Source organism: Neolamprologus multifasciatus, chromosome 1, assembly GCF_963576455.1.
Source record: "Neolamprologus multifasciatus chromosome 1, fNeoMul1.2, whole genome shotgun sequence".
Lineage (NCBI taxonomy): Eukaryota > Metazoa > Chordata > Actinopteri > Cichliformes > Cichlidae > Neolamprologus > Neolamprologus multifasciatus.
The window spans coordinates 12,722,390-12,737,606 of record NC_140439.1 but is presented as its reverse complement, the minus strand read 5'-3'; the positions used below and the strand labels follow the sequence as shown (position 1 = coordinate 12,737,606).

Below are 15,217 nucleotides of genomic sequence, written 5' to 3'. Positions count from 1 at the left end.
TGGCCTCATTTTAGTGGTGAAATTGACAAACATGTCTGCATTTAATAATAGTAATACCACTACTACGAATAATGGCAAAGACCTAATTTTTAATGGCAAAGACATCACCCCACTGTCTGCCATATTACCAAGTTAGAAAAAATCAAACAAATGTGGTGGAAATCTTCTTGTTAGTACTCAGTTTAAAAACAGATAAGCTCCTTTTTTTCACTATTCACAATAAAATTTGCTGGTTTTTACCCTGGAAAAAATGCAACAATTTAAGTGGATTCACACATATTTTCTGTTGTTGTTGTTGTTGTTGTTGTTTTTAAAAAACTATTATAAAGTCCTTTATTTCTTATAGTATAATTTGTAATGTAGAAAAACAAAGAAGACCCCCCCCCCCAACACACACACAAAACCCCCCCCAAACAAACAAAAAACCAAAAAAGCCCAAAGGTCTACAGTAATGTTTTAAAAATCCCACGGAAATTATAGCCTACTACTAACTTCCTCTTTTTTGCCGGTGGAATTCTCCCATAACGTTCGATTCGGGATTTTTTAAATGCCGTGGTTGTCTGTGGACAGGAAATGAAGGACCACGAAAACATTAGCACTTTCAGGCGAAATAGGACATCTAAATTTTATCTCATAGGGCGATACTTTGGTCAATTAATTTCCTCCTATTAGTGAGCTTATTGTTTAGAAATATTTCAGTCATTGCTTGTAATTTTCACACCAACAGCGAACAGATAAAGCCCGTGCCCTAAATCGGTTCTGCTTCACTTATTTTGAAAGTGCAGTAACCGGAAATTGTGTTATAGTCCCCCCCCTGCACGTTCTGTACGTTTATACGTCAATGTAGCGGATCAATGACAAAAGAGGGCTTTGTGGTAATGCCCCCCTAAACATGTCTGTTTTCCCCGGGGTTGCATGCTCCATATGACCCGGGATGGGACTCTCTCCGCCGCCTAAATCAGCGATTTAGTTCACTGAAGCGACGGAGCTGGAGCGTTAAAACAAACAGAGGCTAACGGGCTGTTTATTTATTCAAGAGAAGATGGCGGAGTTCTCGCCCGTCCTGCCGATGCGGGATGGAGGAGGACGATTTGCCCAGCCCATCTTCCCTCGGTCCAGGTCCGGTTCCGAGTCAGAGAGTGAACTGTCCCAGAGTCTGGCCCGGACCAAGATCCGCTCGTACGGCAGCACAGCCAGCGTCACGGCCTCCCTGGGGGAGAAATACATAGAGCATCGGGTTACAGACAGCGATACTCTGCAAGGGATTGCTCTCAAATACGGTGTCACGGTAAGGTCGCTTCTCGGCCATAGATAGCAGTGTATGCGTTGATGTTTACCTTGAAGGAACTAGAGATTGCATTAAACACCCACACTGACAGATAAGAGGAGCAAACACTGAAACGTACACAAGGGAAGGCATTTTCTCTTACTTTCCACTCTCTGATTCTACTAAAAGTCACGCACTAAGAAATCCGAGCCCAGAAAGTTGTCCGTAAACTCTCTGGATTGTGACTGAACACCCGGGGACTATTTCCGTTCACCTTGAGAGAACAGAAGCTCACTTCCATATTTTACTTTCGCTTTTACTCCTAATGTAAACGTCAGGCAGTTCTGAGGACCCCCCGAAATGCAGCAAAATTATTCCAATTTGAAAGAGGCGTGAAATATTTGCTTCGAGGGTTCAGAGTTTCCACTCTGCGTTCAGATGTGTGAGATCAAAAGTTTGACAAGCTTGCTGTGAGGATGATTACTTGGTCAAAAATGGGCTCTACCTGAGTGTCGACATCTCCAGTTTCCTCAAAAAGTCCACAGTTTGTGAAGTGACTCTGCATGATTCCTATCCAGGGTTAGAATAAGTAATCTGGCTCACATGCAATGCTATATTCTCTTAATAAAAAAACAAACCAAAAAACAATACACGCACACACATGCAGGATATTTACCTGCCGTGAGTTAACCACTTCCTGTTTCTTGTTCATTTTTCCCTGAAATGACCTCTGAAACAGCCGAAAAATACCCTGCCAGTCACTTCAGTGGTTCCCAAATGTAAAACACAAGTTTTACTTTGTTTGAAGGGCTGCTGACAGAACTGACTGATGTTCAGACTGCTGTGACTTTAGGGAGTGAAAGTGTTCCTCTAATATATTACTAATATATTTAAGTTTAAAGACTGGGCTTTTGTGTAAAAATAAATAAATACCATATACACTCATCAGCCACTTCATTTGATACATCAGCTGCTGGTTATAGCAAGTGTGTAATTAGCCACTCACATGGCAGCAACTCTGTTGCATTGCGACATATAGATATGGTCACGATGACTTGCTGAGCATCAAAAAGGGGGAGAAGGATGATAGAAGTTACTTTGAACGTTTCATGGTTGCTGGTTCCAGACGGGCAGCTGTGAGTATTTCAGAAACCGCTGATCTACTGGGATTTTCCCACACAACTCTGGGGTTTACAGAGAATGAAGAATAAGACAGAGCGAGAGTCAATCCTCAGGGAGAAAATGCCCCGTTGCTGCTAGAGATCAGAGGAGAATGGCCTGATGTCTTCGAGCTGATAGGAAGGAAACATTAACTCAAATAACTGCTTGTTACATTCAAGAAGAAGCAGAAGAGCATCCTGAGTGCACATCATGTTGAATCTTGAAGCAGATGGCCTACAGCAGCAGAAGAAGACCACATTGGGGTCCACTCCTGTCAACTAAGAACAAGAAACAAAGCCTACACTTTCCACAGGGTCATCAAAATACTCTTCTGAGCACTCAAAGCTCTTTACACAACGTGTGCATTCACCCATTTGCACAAGCACATTTTTTCTAAGTGCTTTCTAAGTAACATTCACACACACTCATACTTCAATGGATGCATTAGAGAGCAATTTGAGGTTAACATCTTGCCCAAGGATATTTGGCATGCAGACTAGGGGAAGCCAGGAATCGAACCACCAACCTTCCAATCAGTAGATGACCTGCTCTACCACCTGAGCTAGTTTAGATAGTCTGGATTTCTGCTGAGATGTGTGGATAAGGTCAGAATTGATCATAAACAACACAGAAGGTTATGTCCCTCTTGTCTCCAGTGGTTGTGGACGGTACATCAGATTGATTGTCACATCTACCTGAGTATTGTCACTGACCATCGTTTATGGCCGCTTTATGCAGGATCACAAAGCTCAAGTCATCTCAAATTGGTTTCTTGAGCGTGACAGTGAGTTTGCTGTACTCAAATGGCCTCCACAGTCACAAGATCTAAATCTGGCGGAGCATCATATTGACGTGGTGGAACAGGGCATTCTCATTATTGACGTACAGCCGATAAATCCACGGCAACTGTATGATGCTACGCTATAAAGTCAATATGGAGCAAAATCTCTGAGGAATGTTTTCAGTGCCATGAAGAATTAAGTCAGTCCTGAAGGCAAAAGGCGATTCAAACCGGTACCAGCAAGCTATAACTAACCATGTGGTCAGTGATTGTATTTAAAATACTGCTACCAAATATAGATACGCAGATATAAGATGATTTTCTTTTCAGATGAGAGACAGGGGTGCCATCAAAAAAAGTAAAGTGTGTAGTCAGAATTTCATCAGAATTGATTAAATAGCATTTTAACATTTCTTTTTCTTTCTTTCTTTTTTTTTTTTTTTTGCTGTCATCTTCCAGATGGAGCAGATCAAGAGAGCCAATAAGCTTTTCAGCAATGACTGCATCTTCCTGAGGAACAGCCTCAACATCCCGTGGTGTCAGAGAAGCGCTCCATATTTAATGGACTGTCTCTCGAGTCTCCTGATGGGGATGGTGACACGGCTTGCCAGGAGGCAGACGCACCTTGTATTATCACGCAGGACATCGAGGGACCCTCGCCGCCCCCTTCCCCGCCCCGTGAGCACTCCAGACCTGCTCAGCCTCAGCCAGAGGAGCTGTCAGCCAAAGACTTCTTACACAGACTGGACTTGCAAATTAAACAGTCAAAGCAGGCTGCGCGCAGACTGAAAGAAGAAGAAGAAGTGAGGTGAGGTGTTAAACAACAGCCAGCAAACTGCTTCCTCTTTTATGTGTGCTGATAAGTATCCACTTTCATACTATTTTTGTGAGCACCATTGCTCATTTCAGTTTCTTTCCTCTGGGCCGCTGCTTCTCACACTGGTGCTTTCTTCTAAGCATTGCATCCAATCAAACTTTGTTCTGATTGACCTTTGCCTCATGGTCAGATGCAAAAACTGATACTGTGTCTTGGTTTGGTATCAACCAACGACACGACATAAATGCCAAGTCATTTTTTTTTTCAAGCGTCGTAGACAGGAAACGGCACAATGTTTGCGTGTTTTGACCTCGATTGACCAATGTTTCACCTCCTCACGTGTCCCCACACAGATGTCACTGCAGGGGCTCGCACACTTGCTTTTAATTTTCCAGACAGCTTCCTGCTCTTTTCTCACATGGGCGCAGTCCAGAAAAGTTCAGGGCTGCAATGATTTTGTGGAAACGGCTTACAGTGCAGCGTCGTCTGAAGTGAACCGCTCTCATCTTCTCTTTGAGCTCAGCGGGAGCTCGTCAGAAATCCCAGTCAGCATGAATAAGCTGTTTGAAAATCTTTTCACAGAGAGAAGATCGAAGCTAGGAGTACAGGTTTTTGCCGTTCTGCAGTACTAGTCAGGTATTTAGTGTGAGATCTGACTTGCCCTCGCACGTCCTACCTCTGTGTGCTGAGGCAGAGAAGCCGGTCGCGTCTGCTCAGTAGTGAAGCAGCAGTAAGTGCCTGGCGCACAGCGTTCATAGAGAAACGGGCTTTGTTGGTACTATCACTTTGGAGGACTGAGTCACGCTGTGAGTCATATTGCTCCCGCTATCTAGGATTTAACTTCAATATTTGGTTCACACATTCGCCCAACAAGCAAAAGATCCCCCAGTTCGATCCCTGGAGGAGATATGTGTCCTTTGGGGGGCAGTTGTGTCATGAAGGGCATCCGGTGTAAAAGATAAAAGCAAAATCTGTCAAATTAAATGTGTGCATCTGCCCGATGTGCTGAGCCCCTGTGAATAAGAGAACAGCTCAAAGTAGATACTACATTTGAAAAAAATAACCATTACTGCGTTCTCTTCCTATAATATATATATATCCACCTTTACTGCCTACTACATACATTACAGTGCAAAATTGTGTCTCTCATTTCATTATTACACACTTTCTATCTATTCAGCTCATATGCATTTCCTATGAATCTATTTTTAAGCACAGATCTGTGCTTTTAACTCTAAATCTGTGCTTTGGTGTTACAAAACGCATCAGCTTTTAATTTCTCTTTCAGTGTTCGCCTGCTGGCTTTGTCAAATCTGTGCTCTGTGTTTAGTCCCGCTTCTGACTTCAGTCACATAAAAGGCTGCCTTGTAAAGCTGTAGTGTGTTTAGGCAAACAAAGGCGCACTCCCTTGTTTATACAGAGTGCTAGGGCAAACACGAGCAGCGTGCCTGCTTGACGTACTGCCTGGGATGAAATGAACCACAAGCCCCCTTGAGCTAAACTAATGACAGGCCCAGTTCTCCTTTCTGAAGACCTTCTATCATTTGTGCACCCGTGGCTATTATATTACAACAAGTTAGGAATACAGCACAGATTAATCTGTAAAATTATGTTTGCATGTTTCCCTCTGTCCTGTAGTCCCACCTGTCTGCCTTCTCTTGAATATAATGGAAGTAGCTGGCACTCATTTTAGGAGTCAAAGTGCTTAGAAAGAAAGAAAAAAAAACATTATCCAGTTTCTCAGAAAATAGGGCAAAAATGGTAAGAACTGTTTTTATTCTACTGTCTGCATGGCTTCTAGGTAACATTGTAGCTTCAGTGAGAGGGAAATAAAATTGCTTCTACAGAAACGTCTCACAAAGAGGTTTGTGGTTTGGTGTTGTTTGTAACTGGGTCATGTTTTAGTGAAAGTATTCACCTCTTCTGTGTATTTTCAACTACAGGTGCTATTCGGTAAGGTTAGTAACATTCAAGAGATTACAGACACCCTTGCTGAAATTTTCAAAACTAGGCAGCTCATGTTAGAACGATCTCAATAGCTCCAGAGGTTTGAAATAAAAATACATACATTTGATTGGTGCATACTGGTGGAATAACCATTGCAGAAACATAAACAATGTCAATAAAATGTTTGTTGTTGTTTTTTTTTAATTACAGATACTCTTAATTTAGGACAGCTGTGGGATAAACCTTACATTAGATGGAGGTGTGATATATCTGTTAAGAACTTTGTGTGTTTATATGTATATTTTCAGGAAATCTGTAATCTAATGGCCGCCACTCATTTGAATAAACAAAATAACTGTGGAATCTGGTGAACCAGTTAGGTTTCTGCGAGGGTTTTTGAAAGCCAAACTACACTGAGAGTGAGTTATTTGTGGTTTAAAAGATTGATTTTATCCTAAGTCGAAAGAAATCCGCCACATCGCATCAGCGGTCATTTCGCTTTTTACCCTCAAAATTGTGGTATAAAACCTTTTTTATGTTCATCCTCTCATATTTCAGCCTGTAGCTAAATAAACGCTCAGCAGCTTCAAGGCTGTAACATGTTTTTTTAAAATTTCCTCTTGTTTGCAGGAGCAGCGAGGAGAATTACGCGGCCCCCACAACATCATACCAGGAGATCTAAAGAGCAATCTGTTTACCCAAAGTCTCGGACACGCTTGCCCACGCACACAAACACTACCGCAGCCTCGTTGCTTTTTCTTTTTACCTTTTCATGTTTACTGAACAGCGTTCAGCAAGTGTCATTTCTGCCTTTTTATTTATTGAAATGCAGTTCTTATGATGTACATTACAAGCCCATTTCCAAGAGTGCTGCTGTGCTGTGTGAAATGTAAATATTAACTTAGCCTGACCTGGTGGTCATAGGTCAAAAGGCAACACACATCCTGGATATGTTGCCACTTTATCACAGGGCAACCGTTCCCACTCCTACCTATAGTTACTTTAGACTCGCCACTATCAGAAGCGAAGATGCTCATATCTATGGAAGCCTGTTTTTGCCAGAGGAAAAAAGTTTTTCAATCCACAAGTCATTTTAAAATCATTTCAAAATTTCAAGGTAGGCATCTGAGAAACTGTGACAGAAACAAGCTTCCTATAGATCTGCCGCCGTACAGGGAAGGTCTAAGCAAGACAAGGCCAGACTACTTTTTTGCACATATTCCAGCAGCGTGGCTCTGGAGAGTCAGGGTGCTAAACACCCACTGAAAGCTCGTGACACATTACAAAAACTAAACCTCACAACAGATGCTCCAGACTGTTCCATAAGAAAAGGGGGTGATATAACACGGTAGTGAGAGACGTGCGCCTGACTCAGCATTTTGGCATCCAATTCATAAACGATCATTTATTCTTGTTAAAACAATGTTTTCAAATTCGTCTTGTTCATGATACGTCTAGATAAATCTAGGGTTTAAATATATGTATGTGTATTTTTTCAAATTTCCATTTTACATGGCACATCTCCTTCTGGAAGTAGGTTTGAGGGTATTTTTTTTTAGTAGTTTCACCAAGTCGCTCACATCTCATCTGGAGGAGCATCTGAGCACACGTGCCCGTCCACATATGATATGCTTGCAAAGCTGCTGTACAGAACCTACCTGCTGCATATGTTCAGATACAATCTCACACACACACACACACACACACACACACACACACACACACAGGGCGCTAAGCAATGCCAGAAGGATTAGCTTGTTAGACTTGCTAACCGCTTCTGATGTTCTAAATCTCCTCCTAGAATAGGATCGTCGGAAAGTATGTTCAGGCCTTCCTCATCAGTGTTTACTCGGTACGAGCTCACCCCACACGGAGGCGGCGGATGGACTCAAGCCTTTGAACGCAGTTCCATTTGCCCTGTTTGAGAACAAATGGGACCGCTCTTATTATTATTTTGTTTTGTGAGTGTGATTGCATTATTTATGTGTGGAGAACTGTCTGTATCAACTGTTTTATTAAGTTCTATTGGGTTTTATTTGGACAGAATAAATGCTTATTTAAGCAAATATTAAGATCAAGAGTTTTTTTTTTTTCGATGTTCCCTTCCAGTGCTGCTTCTTCATCACAGTCGAGCACAGTCGAGTAAAGAAAAGGCAATGTTTTAATTGCTTTTACAACTTTAGGAAAAAATCACAAATATTTACATTTAAAAATACTTCATCTGTTTTTCCTCTACAGAGATAGAAATGTTGAACTCAAAAGACATGCAGAGAGAACTGATTGAGTCAGACACCGCCCCCTATTGGGCTCTGGAGGGATTACAACAGAACAGGCGTACATAGGGCACTGACATACACAACAAATATATTTTTGGTAAAGTAAAAAGCGAGAGTACATTAGGAGCTTACACATACACTGGAGGGGGAAAAATAAATGTAGGCTAACACAGGTTAAATACAATGAAAATAACTTGATATATGCATGTTTTGCTGTAAAATTGTATGGAAAACAGTTATGACACAACTACAGCATTATACCCATAACATTCATGTCCCATTGGAGTCAGGTTGGAGTAAAAGCTAGCACTAAAATCTGGCAAGTGTGATTTTCCTCTTAGCTCTAGTGATTATTACTCTGATCTTGGCGTGCAAATATAATCAGTAGCTGGAAGGAATAATTTTAAGTTTTTTTTTTTATTGTGTTGACAGTATTATGAATTCCCATTTCTCAATACATATGGGAATCTCCGGGAGTTCCCCTAAGCAGGTAGGTTTGAATACAACATTTATACGTTACCATGCCTTCGGTAATAATAAGTTGTAATCTGTTTTTTTTTGAGCATTATTCATATCAGATTGAGCCCTGGTGTGTGTGTGTGTGTGGTTTTTAGGCCGGGCTGGTTACAGGAAGGACAATAGTGTTACAGACTGCTGTAGATCCTCTTGATGGTGTCTCCTTCGTCTTTGGCGATGATGCCCTTCTCGATGTATGAATCAACCTGCTGGTCCATGAAATCCTTCAGCTTGGACAGGTCATAATCTGGAAAGATGAGGAAAACAGGAGAAGATCGTGAGGTTAAAGGAAAGATCAGACATTCTAGAAGTGCTGTCTTTTTAAGATGGCACACCCAAACAGGGTTCAAGGAGGATTAAGGTCATTTTTGTCTTAGGCCGAAATGCACGAAATGAAATGAGGTCAAAAGATCTCAGAGCGAAACACACTTGCCAGTTAAATAACTGCTAACTAAAAGACTTTGTGACATTGTTTTCCACCATGCTCTAGACAACTAAATCTCATTTGAAATGGCACCATATGGCTGTGGCTATATTTAGAGTTGAACACAGCGTAACTCTGTATTATCCATCATGGTAACAAATGAGTGCAGGCAAACAGCTGCCGCAACACCAGCACCCCTCTCTGTGCTAACAGACTCTGAGTAAAGTGGCTGCAGGAGGCTAGAGGACAGCCAACAAGTCCCACAGTCACTCCTGAGCATCTTCCTAACAGCATTTCTAACAGAAGCAAATTATAAAACTGCTCGAAGATACAATTGCTTTGACGGACATGATGTGCGTGAAGGATTAGCAGGATGTAATTAGAGACAGCACTACTTCTCTCAATCTTGGCACTGAGGAGCCAAGAGCCCAAACCAGGATGCGGCCTCTACGTCCATCTGCTCTTCTGGCTAATCTCTGTGGTGCGTAGGCGTAAACACACACAGAGTATGCTGAGATTGTTGTAATGGGTGCTTCTGGCAGAGTGAGCACAATAAATGGCCCATCTTACACTCTCTGTTTCTATGAGGGTGTTTTTTTGTCTAACACTCTGAAAGAAGAGAGGACGAGGAAGACGAGAACTTTAGAGAGCGTTTTAAAGTGGTACAAGCTGTGCTAGATAAATAGGGCCTGGCGGTGTGTCGTTTTAGTTACCGAGTGTCTCGGTATGGGAAAATTGGGTGATTCTCGGGCACATTTTGACCCTCTGTGTGTTCAGCCTGAACTTGTCCTTTCTTACACCAGTATCAGTCTGTCTCCTGTCCAGATCACTGACAGGCAGGCAGGGAGGCCCTCTGTTGTCCCAGACAACTCCTTCATGCACTTGAATGCTAATGAGGTGTCCTATATAGAGCAAGGTCAGAGATGAGCTCCAGACAAAACTTCCCCGCTGCTTTGCTCCTCTCTGCTATTCAGTGCTTTAAGCTCACTGTCAGTCTCTTGCTTTTCTTCTCTTTCCCTTCCGTGTTTAAGATCCACACGAGAATCTGGGTCACACTTTGTTTTTTGTTTTCATTAATTCCTGTGTTTTTTGAGCCGTTTGTCTGGTTCACTATTGATCAGCTCAGATTAGATCAAGCCTGCCAGCACAACAGATATAAATCTCACTTAGTTGGAACTGTTTACTTTTTTTCTTTTTTTGCTGTTTTTGTCTGGGATTTCCTACTGAGATGATCGCCATTGGGTGGATGGCCTCAATAGTGAGAACTCATTAACATTTCATTCTGCTCTGCTTAATTAAGCACCACTGGGCATCGATTTTACTCTGTGGAGAGCCCAACAGCAGGTTCCTCTTGTTAGACGAGTGCACCGTAGTGTGTGAACCTACCACAGCTCTGCAGACTGCAGACTTTCTTTATGGAAACCGATTGTTCCGGTAAAGAAATACATTTGAAAATATACAAACATTACACAAAAATCCAGAGAAAGATGCTGATGCCTGATATTTTAGTGTTGTGGAGCAGGGTCAGTATCATAAAATATATTTCTTCTTCAAAGATGCCATCAATGATGAGGAACAGGTAGGAGGGAATAAATGAACTGACCTTTGTCTCTGAACAAGCCAGCTGTATCACAGCAATTAGGACAACTCATTTACAGTTATCCATATTCATGAGATCTGGAGTGGAGCGTCTATGTTAGCATCCCACTCTCTTTGAAAATGCAAATCAAGGCGAACAAAAGAGGCTTCAATTTTTCCTCTTCTTTGCCGCGTCGCCTCAGACCTGTGATCTACAGCTGTTCAGTAAGGAGAGGACAGCTTCTAGTTCTGGCTCGTAGTGCTCAACAAAGCCGTTCAGGACTCAGCGTGGAAATGTTTGTGTCTTTTGCACAAAAGCAGACACACGAGAACGAGGTCTGTATCCAGTTTTTCTCATCTATTGTCGAACGTGAGGACACGTCTCACCATCTTTGCCCTCTTCTTTGTTGTGTTTCTTCAGCCACTCGATGTTCTTCCTGATGGCCTCCAGATAAGTCTCGGATTTGCCAGGCCGATCTAGAGTTAGAGGAAAGGGGAAAATGAAGAGAAAGGCAGGCGACAAACCGGCTCATTAAGATATTACAAAATGCAAAAAAAAATTCAGCTCAGGTAAGCTTTGTTTTCACCAAAGAATCAGTCTGTGCTGTCTTTGGCATGTCAATTATTTATAGCTCAAAACTCTTCTAAAGCAAAAAGCGCCATTTTGTTTATTTTTACTTTTTTCTTTCAGAAGCCATGGAAACACAGATTTTGACAACACAAGATTTTTCCTTTAATAACGTGGCAGCACAATAAAGCACTGCTGCTGAAATCAGATGCCCATTTTTAAAAAAAATGGTAGAAATGGTGCCTGTTTGCCCCCCAAAATTAAAAATCCTTTTGACAGTTTACTGGTTCTTACTAAATAAAGCTTCTTCTCTTTCATGCCCACACACACCCTGAACACCTCCTCTTGCGCTGTATAACTCGGGTTAATCAGATGCACTTCCCCGCAAAATCTACAGCAAACGTGTCCCACACCAGTGAGTGTGTTTTCATCTATTTATCGGAGAAAGTCGCTAAAGAGGTTAGGAAAACAAATCGGGTGACCAAAGTAAGAGGACAGGAAGTCCAGAGGAACTCTCAGAATGAAAAGGCTGAACAACCTGGTTGTTGGACCTTTAAGTATCATTTGCTATACTCTGTCATCATAAGACAAGTCAGCCCCTTTTGACACAGGTTTAGGTGTGGGCTTGGTTAGATTACTAACCCCAGTATTGCTAATTGGTTTTGAAGTGATGGTTTTTAATATTCTAAAGACAGGAAGGATAAGCAAACAAATCAAAGGTGTGTGACACAACCATTGTTTTCCTCATTCATCATGAACAAACCAGCAGGAAAAAAAGTTTTGGAAATAGTATAAAACCGCACTAGTGACAATGTTGCAGTGGTTACTTTTCCTTCTTTTCTAAACTCAACTGGTTGATCTTTGGGTCAATGTGACAAACAGCTGCAGAAATTACTCATGGCCGCAGAAACTTCAACATCCATTACTGTACTGCACTGCACTGGAAAAGCGTTCTGAAATTAGCATGTCCACCCAAGTGTGATGCGTTCTTTCAGAGCTTATCAGAGCTGGGCCTGATAAATGGCTATTCCAGAGTCACGTGACCCGGGACTGAATGACAGTTGTACCCTTTCCCCTTGGAGTCAAAAGCCAGACCTTAGCGAGGGTTGAAAGCAGGCCTCAAGTGTTGGTTTGCATTGAGATAATGATGATGTATTTGTTTTATTCTCTGTAACATTCACCGCTTGCAATCAAAGACATGTATAATTTCACTTTCTGACACAGAAAGCTCAGTTACAGTTATATATTTCAGCAAACTTGCAATGATTTGATGAATCACACATCAAATTTGGATTTTAACCCAATTTGTTCCGTAAATATCATATTATGCAACTCAGCCTTTTAACATGCAGACAAACCAGAGTTTAGTAGGCAGCACTTCATATTTCCTTCATTTCCTGCTGAAATGTCATGGTGGTAATCCTGCTCTGTGATTCATTTGTTTTTCCTCTTTATGCACTCCTGTTTGTGTGTGCGTATGTGCGTGGATTAGATTGATGAGTGGGTACAGCACAGCAGACAGGGACACAGAATAATGGCAGCTGTGACAAGCTTTCCTTTGAGTGCTATTGGACTGGCCTAGTTCAGGGACTCGAATACACAGCGCTGTATATTTCAGTGGCAGCTCTGCTGAAAAACAAAATGTCTGAAATTGTAGTCAGGCTAATAGTCAGGTAGGAAAGGATGATTTGCTTCACAGAGCTAATCTTGTGGGATTTGCAATATTTGTGACTCATGTACTTATTTGAGATGTTTGGCACTAAACAAACCCCAAAAAAATGCAAGAAAAGAATTACAGGAGCGTAGCTTATTGCTTTGTGAGGGCAAAACTGTTAGATAGTATCAAATTATTTTAGATTTTTCTTTTTAAATCACAGAAAAAAAAGATGATTGGGTAGTGGACTGACTGGTCTCAGCTGATGGCTGCTCTTCCTTGGTCGAATCTTTCAGGTTCTCATATTCCTTCTGCATCTTGGCAGCTTCAGCTTTGGTGTTGTCATCCTCATCCAGGTTTTTCCCTACAGCAAAGAAACAGGACAGGAATCCTTAAAAAAAATCCTGGTCTGTTGCTGACAGCAATGCTTAAAGCTACAGGTGAACGACTTCTTTGTTTAGTTAAATTACTTACATTGTTTACTTTGTTTAGTCTTTAACAAAAAAATCTGATTTGATATTATAAAACATTAATACATTTTAATGGTGGATTGTCCTGCAGGCTGTATGTCTAGATGAGTGACGTTGCTCACTAGCATGTAACCATCTAAGACTCCCAGTAAAGACTAAATTATTGTTTTCAGGTCCACATTTAGAAAATGTTAAGCATGATGCAGTGTTCTCACTGGTGAGCTTTGGGGTGTTCCTAGGTGGATTTAATCTTCTAGTGTAGACAGTATGGTGTTTTTTAGTGTTAAGCTAAGCTAACTGGCTAATGGCCAGAAGTGCATTCCTGCCGTTAGCCGGTTAGCTTAAGCAGAAGGGCATTCCTGATGGAAAAAAAGTAAAATAACTGAAGTGAAACTATTAATGTGTTAATAATATATGTTAATGATAGTTTCATTAATGTCTGGCATGTTTGGAGGATAGTCTGTGCAGCTGTTTACCGTTTGGTCCAGTAAACTCAGGTGGCAAGAGAGGTTTGCCCAACTTGTTCTTGGTCTGCATGGCTATCATAGCGTCCAGGTTCTCTGCAGGTGAATAAAACATGACAAACAATTTAGATTTCACTTTAGATTTCATCAGCGTCACGCTGCTGCTGCACAGTGAATGAAAGCCTCTTAAGTGCTTGAGTGACCCGCACTGTTCCTGTGTGACTCAGAGCCTGATTATCATTTAAATCGAGTGTCATCTAATTACTGAAAAGAAGTCTCGGGAGTACAACAAAGGGATAAACATAATCTTGTGTTTTCCACTATTATTTCCACTGACTTATTTATGCATTCAGTATGAGAAGAGCCCTCACAGAAATAATTTATGTACAAAGCAGTTAACAGTGAGCTAAATCTATTTATTCTCTCTTTTAATCACTCATAAAGACTAAAAAAGAATGGCTGCATTTATTTGGGGGGGGGGGATAGACCAGGTATGCATATATGGTCATGATGGTCTCATTTAGGTGTTAGAAAACATGGAATGAGAAAACCAGGTGATGCAGCTTAATGAGACATCCAGTCCTATCTGGATTAACGAAGGGGTGAACCTCATGTTCAAAAATAAACGAAGCAGATGTTCTCAGATGTACCTCACAGTCCCCTCATTTAGCATTTAAAAGGTTTATTTACACATTTAATCCCTACAGTGCATTTATGAGCAGGTACAAGGACTCTTAAGTGTTTTTTTTTTTATGTATTCTGTGAAGATTATTTTCTATGAAGACACAGCTGATATAATTACAAGTCTGCAGATATGGTTCCCTCATAGCGTAATTAAGTTCTCCACAGAGTTTTATTATTTTGGTTAATAAATGTTTACTAAAGTGCACCTCATTGTCTGAAAGAGGTCATATATACTGGATTAAAATAAAATAAAATAATGGATTGGTAGAGTTTGGTGCATAAAATATGACCACATATGAGAGCAGAGGAGCAAAAGAGTTTTTGATGGTGGATATTGGGACAGAAGGACGATAAAGATGTAAGACGAACAGAACGGTTCAGTTTGTTTGCTGTCACCGAACATCGTAGAGCTTTGCAATTTCCTCTTTCATCTTTGCTCGCTCCGGCCTCCTTCCTCCATTTTTCTTTTTTATTATTCAACCATCTCACTCTGCTCTGCACTTTCTGTGTATTCACTCCACCTCCTCCCACCTGTGCCACAGTGGAAGCCCATTATTTTACTCTCTCCTCTGTGTTCGCACGCACACACGCACACAACATTTCTTACTCG

General features: G+C 41.3%; 2 protein-coding genes across 3 annotated transcripts in view; one reads left to right on the top strand and one right to left on the bottom strand.

The window, feature by feature from the left end:
* Positions 1–809: 809 nt before the first annotated feature.
* Positions 810–13,127, top strand: lysmd2 (LysM, putative peptidoglycan-binding, domain containing 2). Its single transcript, XM_085156883.1, is given in 4 exon segments — positions 810–1,288; positions 3,669–3,735; positions 3,738–4,017; positions 6,604–13,127. Coding segments are annotated over 4 exon segments (645 nt in total). The 5' UTR covers positions 810–1,042; the 3' UTR covers positions 6,656–13,127.
* The window catches only part of scg3 (secretogranin III), a 13,235-nt gene continuing 5,999 nt past the window's right edge, over positions 7,982–15,217 (bottom strand). For both annotated transcript variants that reach the window (XM_085156862.1, XM_085156871.1), the window contains exons 9-12: positions 13,936–14,019; positions 13,243–13,353; positions 11,155–11,244; positions 7,982–9,012 (exon numbers count right to left, since the gene is read on the bottom strand). In XM_085156862.1, coding sequence (XP_085012988.1) covers positions 8,894–9,012; positions 11,155–11,244; positions 13,243–13,353; positions 13,936–14,019 — 404 coding nt within the window. In that variant the 3' untranslated portion in view covers positions 7,982–8,893. The remainder of the gene's footprint in view (positions 9,013–11,154; positions 11,245–13,242; positions 13,354–13,935; positions 14,020–15,217) is intronic.